General features: G+C 42.2%; 1 protein-coding gene across 1 annotated transcript in view; it reads right to left on the reverse strand.

The window, feature by feature from the left end:
* Window positions 1-13826, reverse strand: part of LRP2 (LDL receptor related protein 2) — a 143630-nt gene that overhangs the window by 90362 nt on the left and 39442 nt on the right. Inside the window, exons 5-13 of the mRNA XM_081848899.1 lie at window positions 12731-12841; window positions 12504-12617; window positions 11555-11671; window positions 10393-10536; window positions 9698-9817; window positions 7334-7462; window positions 4776-4945; window positions 3331-3554; window positions 1843-2049 (exon numbers count right to left, since the gene is read on the reverse strand). Of these exons, the coding sequence (XP_081705025.1) occupies window positions 1843-2049; window positions 3331-3554; window positions 4776-4945; window positions 7334-7462; window positions 9698-9817; window positions 10393-10536; window positions 11555-11671; window positions 12504-12617; window positions 12731-12841 (1336 nt within the window). The remainder of the gene's footprint in view (window positions 1-1842; window positions 2050-3330; window positions 3555-4775; window positions 4946-7333; window positions 7463-9697; window positions 9818-10392; window positions 10537-11554; window positions 11672-12503; window positions 12618-12730; window positions 12842-13826) is intronic.

The following is a 13826-nucleotide window of genomic DNA, read 5'->3' on the forward strand; positions in this document are numbered from 1 at the left end:
CAAAGAAGAAAAATCATAGAGGAGAAAAATACTGGGATGATGTAAAATTGAAAAGACTGAATAGGACATCAAGGAAGGGTTATAAGGGGGTGGTCAACTAGATTAGCTTTTTTTTTTTTTAAAAAAGGAAGAAATTAAAGGGCCCAAACCAATAAAACCAATTTAACTGCTTTACTGGATCAGATTAAAGGCATCCTGTTCTCTCAGTGTCGAAACTGAAGACTATGGGGAACCCACAAGCAGAACCTGCACACAACGGCACACAATTGTATGCCTACAATTCTCAGCAACTGTTCATAATAATAATAATAATAATTTTATTATTTATACCCCGCCCATCTGGCTGGGTTCCCCCAGCCACTCTGGGCGGCTTACAGCACATATTTTTTAAAATTGTAAAACATCAGACATTAAAAATTTCCCAATACAGGCATACCTTCATGTGGCTTCTAAAAGTAGTTAGTTTATTTCCTTGACATCTGATGACAGTGAGCACAACCATCAGGACTAGTAGCTATTGATAGCCTTAATGGACTTTGGAATTGATTGTGGCATTAATTATGAAGCAGGGCTATTGGCAGATTCACACCAAACATTTAAAGCACATCTGCCATACATTTGAAGTATGTGACTTCCCCCAGAGGATCCTGGAGAGTGCAGTTTTTCCCTCACAGAGCTGAATCTCCCAGCATCCTTACCAAACTACAGTTCCCAGAATTCTTGAGGGGGGGGGGCTGTGTGCTTTAAATGTGCATTTGGGTGTGTGCTTTAGCTGTATGTGTCAAGACAAACTGCTGCTGTACTATATCCAAACGAATCCAAACTTTTGCTTAAAAGTGCATTTTTTAATGTTATCTTAAATATGCTGCTTATACCGAAGCATCTCATTTACTTTTATATTAATAAACTAGCAACTATTCCTCTCTGGAAGGAATGTTACATCTGAAGTTCCAGGCAGCAATAAGTAACAGGCTTTTTTATCTTAAAGGCGGGGGAGAGTATTCTATTTGCGTTCCTGGTTCACTAGACAGTGGAAATGACCTTGAAAAGTCCAGATTACAAGGAAAAACAAAGATAGGACTTTAAAATTAAGTTCTCCGCTGTAAACAAAAGGAGCAAATGGGATGGAGGCGCTGTGTGGGTGCCAACTCCTTGTGTACAGTATTTAGGGATTGTGTACAGTATTTAGGGATTGTGTACAGTATTTAGGGATTGTGTACAGTATTTAGAGTTGTGTACAGTATTTAGGGATTGACATTTCCAGGAGGGATACCCTGCCCCTCCTCTACCAATCATCTCAAGATCAACATTTGAAGCCCCAAAACCATTCCCTTCCCCTACCCAAGAATATGCAAATCGACATGGGCGATGAAATAACCTTCTGCACTCCTACAAATACTAAGGATCAACACAATATTCTTATCCTTATTCTCTCCTATCAATGCATGCAACAGGGAGCCTAGAACTTTTCTGTTAATAATTTAGCCCAGGAGTTGCCAGCAGAGTCCTTCAGATGTTGGTTGACCACAGCTCTCATCAGGCCAAGCTAGTATGGCTAATGGTAAGGAATTATGGGAGTTGCAGCCAAAGAACATCGAAGGTTAGCTACCCCTGGCCTTTTACTGCTCACAGATCCAGGGACAGTGGTGAATATCTAAAAAAAAACCCAGATGTTTCATAATATAGTTTCAAATATTTACCCATCTGCTTTATAATCCTGTGTTGATTTAATGGAAATCCATAACACACAACTTTCATAAACTGTTAGGAAGATTATCATTCGAACAAGTGATAGTACAAATAAATTACCAACTAAAAATATTGATTAAAACTTCTTCCCACCTCTGCAGTCCATCGTAAGTTACAGTTTCGATGTAATCAAACCGGCTATCCACCCAGTAAAGTCTCTTTGATACAATATCCAAAGTTATCCCAGCAGGCCAGCCTAATTTTGTTTTAACCAAGTCTAGGCGGTTTGTTCCATCCATGAAGGCTCTTTCCACTTTCGGGTCACCAGAGAGACTATCCCAGTCTGAGAAAAATAAATAACTATAAAAGGAAAGAAGAAAAGAAAAATCCACTGAGTGCCTCTCAGTCTTCACAGAAATACTAAAAATAGTCTTGTGGCACCAGACCAGCCATTCTGCTCACTGGCCAGGATAGGACACATGAGGAACTAGGGTCAGTGTATGTGTTACACCAGCCACCAAGAAATGCAAATTCTTACTACGTCAGTCCCTCAAACTGCATGGAGGAGCTCCCCAGTAATGCCCTCTGTCCCATGCAGAACCATTGCAATGAGAAGACGATTCTCAGCATCTTATGCAAGCTGATATAGTGTATACAGTGGCCTAACTACAGCAGAGACCAAGGCCCCAATCTACTTACAACCAGTTGATTAATGTGGATTGCCTAAAGCAACAGAACTTTAAAGATGCGTCTGTCAGATGGATATATCTTCTAAACCTGAGCAAGCGAGATATCAACTAAGTTGTCTTTCTCATCAACATATGTATAGTTATACTAAATCTCTTTGTAAGAAGACATTTCTAAGTAAGGTCACATACATACCATACCTGTGAAGTTCATGGCTTCCTCCAAAGAATCCTGGGAACTTTAGTTTCTCCATGAGTGGTGGGAATTGTATCTCTGTGAAGGGTAAACTATGGTCCCCATGATTCTTTCAGGGAAGCCATGTTCTTTGAATGCATGGTCTGCATGTTGATATGAGAGATAACTAATTATCACTATCTCCATTTTTATGTTCACACCCATCTTTCCCATGCACTGATTCTGCAGCAAGTACAGTGGTACCTTGGGTTACATCCGTTTCAGGTTACAGACTCCGTTAACCTAGAAAAAGTACCTCGGGTTAAGAACTTTGCTTCAGGATGAGAACAGAAATCGTGCTCCAGCGGCACGGCAGCAGTGGGAGGCCCCATTAGCTAAAGTGGTATCTCAGGTTAAGAACAGTTTCAGGTTAAGAACGGACCTCCGGAATGAATTAAGTACGTAACCAGAGGTACCACTGCACTAAGAAGGTGCCTGCCATCTCCTGCCACAGACAGTGAGTTGCACCATATTTCTTCCTCTTCTCTTGGATTCAGCAAAATGTTCCTATCACGACTCTTGTACTGCTACACAGTTGTTACAGCAGTGAACAAAGGAATGTAAAGCAAAATAATGCAATTCTGCAAGAGGAAGAGAACACAGAGCTGAAAGCTCTATACCATCATCCGTTCCTATTTATTCCACAGTCCATGATATTTCAAAAACTTTATACAGTTTACAAACAGAAGGGATTCTGTTTAATTCAACATTATAACTTACCCAACAGTAGGATCGACAGCTATTCCTCTAGGGTTTCCCAAGCTTTCAGCAATAAGAGTTACTCGATTAGTTCCATCCAAATTTACCATATCAATTCTGTTGACACTGGTTTCTACTATATAGAGCTTGTTGTTAATCCAGTCCACAGCTAGGTTTTCAGGTGTGTCGACTGAAACATTTAAAACTTCATGGATTTCTGAGCCATCAATGCCAACTGAAAAAACCTGAAAGTAAAGTTTGAATTACAATGGTGAGGTCTTTGGACATTTAGAGCCCACTCTGAATACAGGTCTAGAATCAGCAATCAAACTTTTGTCTGCACAGACCACTTGAAATTTGTTGAGTCCCTTAAATTATTTTTCTGCCTGTTGCAGCAATTGTAATGTGCTGTATTAGATGCTGTGTGGTTTTCACTGTATTTCACTGTATGTTTCTTTTATTTCTTATATACTGTATTTTATTTTATTGTAAAGCAATTTGAATTCCATAGAATTCAGTACAAGAACAGAATAAAATACAACACGATATAAAAAACAAAAGAAGAAAAATACAATTAAAAATCAATATGAAGACTGAATGTGATGGATGTGCCATCTCCCATCTTCAACCACAAATGCACAGACATGTCATGGACCATCTGAGTGAAGTTTGTGGACCACAGATTGCGAGCCCTTGATCTAGGGGATGCAGAGAACAGGCTACAGATGAAGGCAGATGTTCTCCACATCACTACTAACAATTTGTTCTGAGAGACAAATCCTTCCTGCTCCCAAATATAGGTTTTTTTGTTTGTTTTTTTAGTAACTAGACAGCAGAATATTTTTAAGAGCATTTGCAAGGCAAGAGAAAAAGCAACTTGTTCTTCTTAACTCATATTCCCTATCTTTTTAAAGTAATTACTCTTGAACCATTTGGATTTGAAGCTGAATACACCTTTTGGATTATATGAACTTAATATAAGCAATGCATAAAAGCAATGGAATAAAATATTGGCCCATAGCACAACACACTGTCAATATTTCTTACCTAGAGCTCAATTATCTGTAATATACTTTAGGAATATTTGATTTTTATCTCCTCAGAGAACACAGTACTTTCACATTTTAAATGATCAAGTTTCAAGAAATTGCAAAGGAAAAAATACACTCAGTTTTGAAAGAATGTCTACTATTTCTCTTAATTAGGTTTTTGGACTCCATTTCCAATCATATTAAGAGTTGCTCAAGATAGTACCATAGCATAATAGTGTGCTTTGTTTGATAAATCACATGTAAGAGCATAGCTTGCAAGTGTGGTCATTATCATAAAACCATCTCAAAGTTCGTTTTTGTTGGGAAACAAAGGAGGGCCCTGCATCTGTTCCGAGAAATGAAAAGTTATCAACACATCCTGCTCTTGGATCCCTCTGCTCCAAAAATGCCATTTTGCTCGACATTTCAACCTACCTTATCTTGCACTGTATCTGTCCAAAATACTCTACGCAGCTGAAAATGAAAGTCCACACCGACGGCGACTCCACGGTTCCGGGATCGGACTAGAGTCTGAAAACTGCGTCCATGAACATCTCCAACCAGCAAATCACGGCCATTAGAAAAAATAACTGAGGCAACTCCAGCTGAAAGAACAGATGGCATTAATGTGCCATTTCTTGTGCAGCTGGGCATTAGCTAGAAAATTACAGAAAGGGTGCGTAACGACCAACGGTTAACTGTGACAACTGGGTGTACCACCAGCCTATAAAATATTACCTTATGGGCATACCTATTCTATACATTTTCTAGAATCTGGTTCTCTATGGCAACCCCAATATTAAGGCCCAATTTACACATGAAACAGAGGGTCATGATTCCCAGATTATCTAGATAATGGTCTATACAGTTATCTGCTTGTATGAACAGGTATTCATGCGGTTTGTATCATAGCCCTGTTCCGAACATTTTTCATTTTCTATTGTTTCTTAGGTCAAGATACAACCAAGACCTAATCCCACCACCACCAATTCATGCAGGTAACTAACTATATTGCAGAAGTGCCCATATGGTTACACATTGTGGGAGAAGTCACATAACTGGTTTAACATGTAAACTGGGTCTCATTCTCTGGCTAATTTAAAGCACCTGCCCAATTTAAAGCACTTTTAAGCATCACCTATTTCTGTTGTGGAGATAAATGCACATTTAAGAAAGCTGCCACATACTGAGCCGGACAACTGGTCCATCTAACTCAGGCTGGAATTTCTTTCTGGAGATATAATAATGGAATGTGGAACCTTCTGCATGCAAACCATCCCTTGCAGTCGGGATTCAGGCCTCATCATGGGACTGAAACTGCCTTGGTCGCACTGGTTGATGATCTCCGGCGGGCTAGGGACAAAGGTGAGAGCTGTTTCCTAGTTCTGCTGGATCTCTCAGTGGCGTTTGATACCATCGACCATAACATCCTTCTGGACCGTCTTGAGGGGCTGGGAGCTGGGGGCACTGTCATACAGTGGTTCCGCTCCTTCCTCCTGGGCCGTGTTCAGAAAGTGGTGGTGGGGGATGAGTGTTCAGACCCCTGGGTTCTCACTTGTGGGGTGCCTCAGGGTTCTGTCCTCTCCCCCATGCTTTTCAACATTTACATGAAGCCGCTGGGAGAGATCATCAGGTTTGGGCTGGGTGTTCATCAGTATGCGGATGATACCCAGCTCTACCTCTCTTTTAAATCAGAACCAGTGAAGGCGGTGAAGGTCCTGTGTGAGTGTCTGGAGGCGGTTGGAGGATGGATGGCGGCTAACAGATTGAGGTTGAATCCTGACAAGACAGAAGTACTGTTTTTGGGGGACAGGAGGCGGGCAGGTGTGGAGGATTCCCTGGTCCTGAATGGGGTAACTGTGCCCCTGAAGGACCAGGTGCGCAGCCTGGGAGTCATTTTGGACTCACAGCTGTCCATGGAGGCACAGGTCAAATCTGTGTCCAGGGCAGCTGTTTACCAGCTCCATCTGGTACGTAGGCTGAGACCCTATCTGCCTGCAGACTGTCTCGCCAGAGTGGTGCATGCTCTGGTTATCTCCCGCTTGGACTACTGCAATGCACTCTGCGTGGGGCTACCTTTGAAGGTGACTCGGAAACTACAACTAATCCAGAATGCGGCAGCTAGACTGGTGCCTGGGGGTGGCCGCCGAGACCATATAACACTTGAAAGACCTACATTGGCTCCCAGTACGTTTCCGAGCACAATTCAAAGTGTTGGTGCTGACCTTTAAAGCCCTAAACGGCCTCGGTCCAGTATACCTGAAGGAGCGTCTCCACCCCCATCGTTCTGCCCGGACGCTGAGGTCCAGCGCCGAGGGCCTTCTGGAGGTTCCCTCATTGCGAGAAGCAAAGCTACAGGGAACCAGGCAGAGGGCCTTCTCGGTAGTGGCGCCCGCCCTCTGGAACGCCCTTCCAGCAGATGTCAAAGCGATAAACAACTACCTGACATTCAGAAGACATCTTAAGGCAGCCCTGTTCAGGGAAGTTTTTAACGTGTGATATTTTACTGTATTTTTGGTTTCTATGGAAGCCGCCCAGAGTGGCTGGGGAGGCCCAGCCAGATGGGCGGGGTATAAATAATAAATTATTATTATTATTATTATTATTATTATTATTATTATTATTAGTTCGGCCACTGAGCTATGGTCTTGTTTAAACCTCTCCCATCTAAATCAATGGGACTTAGAAATCCTTCATGGTGGGGGGCGGGGCATGTCTTTGTTTTCACTACTTGGTGAAGGATGCTGGAGGGACTTGCTGCCTGGACTTTCAGCAACTAGGTAATAGGTAAATAAATGGTGCAGGCAGTGACAGCAAAGTGCTGGGAGGCCTTGCAAAACTTTAAGCATCCTTGCATTACACTCAAGGGCATTCCATTTATCACAAGCATATAATCGGCTTTCCTTTCAAGCACCTGTGAGATGACAAAATAATGTTAGCTTTCAAAGCATCGCTCAAGGGAGAAAGATCAGCTCCCAGAGCTACTGGCTTACATGAGGTATTGGCTCGGCAGTGGCGGTGATGCTCCAAGACGTAACCTTCTGCGCAGTGACACCGATGGTGGCCAACGCGGTCTTCGCATACTTGGTCACAAATGCCCCACGTCTTGCAGTCGTCAAAGTCTGTGACACAGACAAGATTGCAGACATTGCCAAGCACATTCTGCCCACAGAATTCATCACTTTATTTCTGCCTATTTGCAGGAGTCCTATCTTACACAGATGCACATGCTTGCTTACTAACAGAAAGATGCCCATCAGATTAGATGTTCTAAACACATGCCTCTTCCATATTTTCCAGAAAAATACCCAAGACTTCTGAGAGTATTTTGAGTAAGGGGTCCACAGGACACAGCAGCAGCAGCAGCAACCACAACACCCAGCTCCTCTATGTGGTTGCATTAAGTTTCCATTCTCCTTAAACTCACCCCAGACTGATGCCCATCTTTGGAAAACCGCTGCCTTGGCTAAAATGTGGGCTGCCATTTAATAAAGATGACACAGAGTAACTATATGAGGCAGCATGTAATGTAACAGGTGGGACATTGGGTTTGAACCCAGGTTTCAAGTTTCAAGTTCAAACACTGGCTTTTGCTGCCCAGCCATGAAACAAACTGGGTGTCCTTTTGCCAATCTCAACTCCTCAGTGCTCAGTCTACCCTGATCAAAATGAAAAAGAGATATATCAATTTATATGCTCAAATGCTTATTCAAACCAATCCCAAGCACTTATTTTACAATAAAAACTCACAGCAACTCTAAATTAAATCAGAGGTAAGTTAACTTGCTCTGTGATTTGTGAAAACCGCCTTTCTTAAAATGATGGGGACCGCAATGCCAGTAGCTACAAGAGATTTCACAAAACCATGCTTTAGCAGAAGGGATAGGTCTAACCAATTTTTTAAAAAACAATTGCGTGTTTTTATTAGGGGTTTTTCAGCTGCACTACAATCTTAACAATGAAGCAAATCATCTAAGTTTTGTCTTCTGACATTTCAGAAATCACCTTGAAGCCAGACGTGCCTCTTATTCTCTCATGTCACAACATTTATAACAGGAGCAAGCAAGAATCAGATTATTGACACTAATTTGGACTCGGCTTTCAGCATTAGAAGATTAAACTCCTCCATCTCAGAAACTGTAAGGACAACTGAAATTGGATTACTTTGCAGGTGAATGGCTTTTCGTTTGCAGTCTGAGTAAGGCAGAATGAAGAATAAACCAACAGACAAAGGTCTAGTCCTCAGGGAGGATGGGCTTGTACCACTTTAGACAGGGAAGCTCCCAAATTTGCATACTCCTTCAAACAAACAAAATTATCCACACATAGAAAAAATAGGCTGACAGGAAGAAGACTGGACTGAACGCCTTCTTCTCTGCTAGCTAGTTTTCTGAATGATGGAAGAACATTCAGCTGTCTGAGAAACCCTCCTTCCGCCATCCATAGTCTGAAGTGGTACTGTCAATATGCACCTTAAGAGAACTAGGTCAAAAGGTAATGGAGAGGATTACACGACCTTATTGTTCTAACTTACACCTTTAAGCATCACACACTGTAATACTCTGCCTTGTCACGCATGCAGAAAGCCCACTGCTTTCACTGGGGCATCAGCATATATATAACTGAAGACAAGAGTAACACAACAAGCGAAAAAGGCAAGTAGAAAAGCACGGGCTGTGCCATACACTGGAAAGCAAGCTACCATTTTTCTTCTGCTGCATTCGAAGCCCCACATTAAAGTCCCACGAATACCTGTTCAGATATGGGGCACAGCTCCAGTACTAACACAGTATCCCTGTCCAACAGAAATTCACACCACCAGAAATGCATTGATCTACTATTTGGCAAAATGCAAGCTCAACCACCCCATTGATACTTGTCAAAATGGTCTTTATTGGGAATAAAATGATTTAAATCATTCATGCTTCGCGACATCTGACACAGCTTGTGTACCTGTATGTTTCTGGAAAACATTTCTATAGATTATGAAGAAATATCATGCAATCAGATGGTCACTGGTGTTCTTACATTCCCATCAACAAAACTATGAATAACTTGGAAAGCATTATAAACATCTCAACAGGTTCCACATTAATAGGGGTGTTAAGCAAAGTTTTGCTGAGATGTGTCAAGTAATGGTTATAAAACAGGCAAGTTTGAAGTTAAAATGCATGAAACTGATTGCTATCAGGTAATCAATCAATGGGTTACAAAAGCTGAACCCATGAGACTCTGTAACAAAATAAAAAATGGGTAGTAGCAATAGCTTTAGAAGACTGAAAGTTCTTAACATCCATGACAATTGTGGGGAGGAAGTTAATAGAAGGACAATCAATATCTCAACATTCTTCACTTACCAATGCAGGTGCGGCTGTCATTGCTGCTGATTATGTATCCTGCAGGACAATAGCATGTTCCTCCAGAAGGGGAAGAGTGACAGCGGTACTGGCAGCTCAACGCCGCACAGCGAGATATGTCTGCCAAAAACAAAGTCATTTTGAACATCGCCCTTAAGACACAGTATGAGCCACTTGGTTCTGCAAATTGAATCGTACAGGTATTTTGTCACACACACAAACACACACACAATATCTGTTTCAGCAAACAGGGAACAAATGGGGAACCTTAACTATAAGCCAATGTGTGCACAATGCAAAGACATCACTTGGGAAATGTGGCCATTTTGCACCATGAGCTCATCCAACAGCTATGCTCACAGGCCCTGTCAAACACATAACTACTAGTGTGCAATTCAAGCTTAGGAATCGCACCCCAGTAGTTATGTGTTGGATGATTCCAGGTAAGCATTCATCTTAGGGGACCGCCACTGATCTCTGTAGACAAATCATAACTTAAAATTATTGAGCCAACTTTTATGTGGAAGAAGAATTGCAAAAAATCAGGAATAGTGTCCCAGACTTTGTGAATGCAAGTTAAACAAAGTCTTGCTCCCTTTTCTTCTTTCCAATACTAGGTTCTCAGAGATGAACCATAGTTGCCTAGATGGCAAGACTGATCCTTCCATACACTTTTGCATGTGCTATTTACTCACTGCAGTGTCTGCCTGCAGTTATGTTTGTTTCATCTTCTCTGCCTGGACAGTCCGGAGTCCCATCGCAGACTTTGCCAATTGGAATACACTGTCCTGACAGAGGGCAGGCCCATTCACCAGGGTAGCATTCTCGATGCCCGCTCTCTAAGGAACAGAAGAGAGAATCATTACACAATATCAAATAGTATTTCAGGTTTGAAGAAGCATTTGTTATTTTGAGGGGTGGGGTTGTCATTAGCTATCTGAGCTGCAGCATAACTAGAAAAGCCTCCATCAGCCAGTCTTTTACTTCTTTCTGCCTCTCTCTTTCAGCTTCATGGTACTTAAGAAAACAAACTTTTCTATTATTTCCAGAGACCAATTCACACATTATGTAGAAATGAACCTGGGTTTGCCTCCAATCACAGCTCCTTGATATGCCCGCTTGTAAGATATTCCATGTTTGCAAATCGTTATCACTCATAATCACACATTGTATGTTGAAACATAAACTTAAAATGCTCTAAGTACAAATCTAACAAATCAAATGGATGAAGTGGCTTCTGTTTCTGCAGGGGGCGGGGGACAGTATGGCAGAATACAGGCTGAATTTTAAAAAGACTGAGAATGTGTGTGTAATAGTGGAACTCTTACTGATTTCAGAAACATCTGTCAAGTTGAACAAGGTATAAGTAACTGGGATGGCATATAGGGCCTCATGTTCTTCTGCTTTAGGACAGCCTGTGGTCACACCATTTGGACAAATATGTCTTGGGTTCCACATACATATCTTTCTAACTAGGAATTAGACATTTCTGGCATGTATTATGCGTTTTGTGGCAGATAGATTTTTTTTAAGGATCTTGTCCTTTAGGTGTATATTATGATTTCATCACTTACCACATTGTCCCACTAAAGCACCCTGAGTTTAAACAAAACCTCTGATATTACATCTTGAGCGCCAATGTGCAGTTGAGGATTGATACGTCATAGTCTAATGTTCTGGACTGAACTTGGTAACAAAAGCTACATATTGCTTTAAAAATGGACATTGTAAAAGGGGGTGAAAAAATATGGCAAGTTATCTTCTACCTGCATTCGTATAAATCATCACCCAGAAGGGGCAGGAAAGTCATATTTGCAAATGTCACTACTTTTGAAGTCAGTTTGTTTCATTGCTTACCGCATCCTATTTCATCTTCATTATCTTCACAGTCATCATCTCCATCACATATCCAGCTCTGATGAATACAGCGACCACTTGGGCAAGTGTAGAAATTCCCTTTACAAGTTGCATATGCTGAGGAAGAGAACAGCAAAAAATAATAATAAACAATTCCCCATATGCCAAACTTTTCACACTACCTCTCTGGACTCTAGATATATGTACATGGAAATAAAACTTGCTGGAGCAAGCTCAGACCACCAAGGTTTGGTGCACAATGCTTCTGCCGCCTTCTTAACTTCTTTCTTTTCTACCAGGCCTGCAAGCAGGAGCACGGACAGCTGAACTGGATGAAAGCAGTAGAGCACAGCAGACCAGGAGGGGACCCACAACCACACATTACAAAGGCAGGAGAAAGACTGTCTTTAGGAAAGAAGCAGAGGTGCCTTCTATTCCAGCCCCCAAACAAATCTTCCTTCAAAGAATCTACCTCCAAGAGCACAGAGTGGAGAACATCCCCAGTATTTCTAACCTACCGTAAAACAACAAGTAGGAAGAATTTTTGTCCCATGTTACTGAGCTTGGCTATGTTGACAGAGATATGTCCCATCTAGGGATTTCAGTAGCGGGGCATCAATAATCTTCAGTGTACATGCGCGCGCACACGCGCACACACACGTTTGAAATGGTCCAGGTTTGAGTGAACCTGCTCCACTGCGGTAAAACTCACAGGTACGCTGTCCAATATTCTAAACAGTACATTTCATCCTTAATTCAAGCTCAGCCTCTAGGTCAGGTATGGGGAAGCTGTGGCCCTCCAGATGCTGTTGAACTCAAATTCCCATCAGCCCCACTCAGAATGGCCAAGGATGATGGGAGTTGTGGTCCAACAGCAATTGACGAGCCACAAGTTCCCTATCTCTGAGCTGTAAAGTAGTGAAAGAAGCCCAGGTGACGATTGACGTACTGCAAGAGTTTTCATCGCTCCTGTCTCCACAATCATCATCGTGGTCACAAACAAAGGCTCGGGGGATACATTCTCCATTTCCACACTGAAACTGGGCATTGGAGCATCCACGAGCTGAAAAGAAGGAAAAACACATGAACGTGGCCTAGAAAGAAATGCCAGCATTTTGGTTATTATGATCAAGCACACCAGTTGAATCCTCCATGGTGTGCATACGCAGTACTTACTGCAGTTGATTTCATCAGAGGCGTCTCTGCAGTCCACATTGCCATCACAGCGTTGGCTTGCATTAAAGCATGCTCCATTGGAACACGATAGCTGATCACACGTTGGGTACTCTGCAAGGGGAAAGATGCTTTACTCTAATGCATCAGAGGAAGCAGTTAGGCTGTACATCAGCAACGGTGGCAGATGGACTCCAGCTTCCATCAGCCTCAATCACCATGGCCTATGATCAGAGATCTTTGGGAGTTGTGGTCCATCATCATCTAAAGCAGGCATAGGCAACCTTCCTGCCTCCAGATGTATTGGACTACAATTCCCATCATCCCTGACCACTGGTCCTGTTAGCTAGGGATCATGGGAGTTGTAGGCCAAAACATCTGGAGGGCCAAAGGTCGGCTATGCCTAATCTAAAGGGCCATCTATTCCTTTCTCGGCTGTTCATTGTGTCACTTAAATTTGCTTTCATTTGTTGCTTTGTGAAACATCCATCTTCGTCCTTCTTTGCCACTGAGCTCTTGAATCATCCGCCAGTTTTCCCAAGACTGCAAGCAATCTATGAAGTCCATTATTTGCTTCTTCCCCAGAACCAAAACCAACCCAAGACATTTCACTGTCTGTGACAGAGCAGCAAATGGCAACTGAGTAGTGATTTGCTAACTAACGAACGGCAAAATTTCACAATGCTCAAAATCAGCTGCCCGAGGCAGCGACCGCACTCTGCCTAATGGTAGGGCTGACCCTACCCAGAAGAATCCTAGGAAGTGTCTGGGGGAAAGTGCTTGTGCATGCACTCACTCCTATTTCTCTCAGCACCACAAGGAAATGTGATTGACCAAATGGAAGATCTCACAGTGTAGGATCTGCTCTCACCAACGAGTTTAAAATTTCTTTAAATACAGCTCCCCATGTTCAGATCACTGGGGGAATTCAGATGTTGTCATTCACTTCTTATTTCTGGTTCAAGCTTTGCAAACAAAGGGTACCTGCAACTGCAGAGCTGCAGAACCTCTAGACCTATAACTACGATAGCATTGTTTCCCCTTAATCTTTGCCATAGTTCATTAACTATTACTATTTTAATTCACTTGAAGATTTTTA

This window comes from Podarcis erhardii, assembly GCF_964252035.2.
Source record: "Podarcis erhardii genome assembly, chromosome: 1".
In the NCBI taxonomy this organism is placed as follows: domain Eukaryota; kingdom Metazoa; phylum Chordata; class Lepidosauria; order Squamata; family Lacertidae; genus Podarcis; species Podarcis erhardii.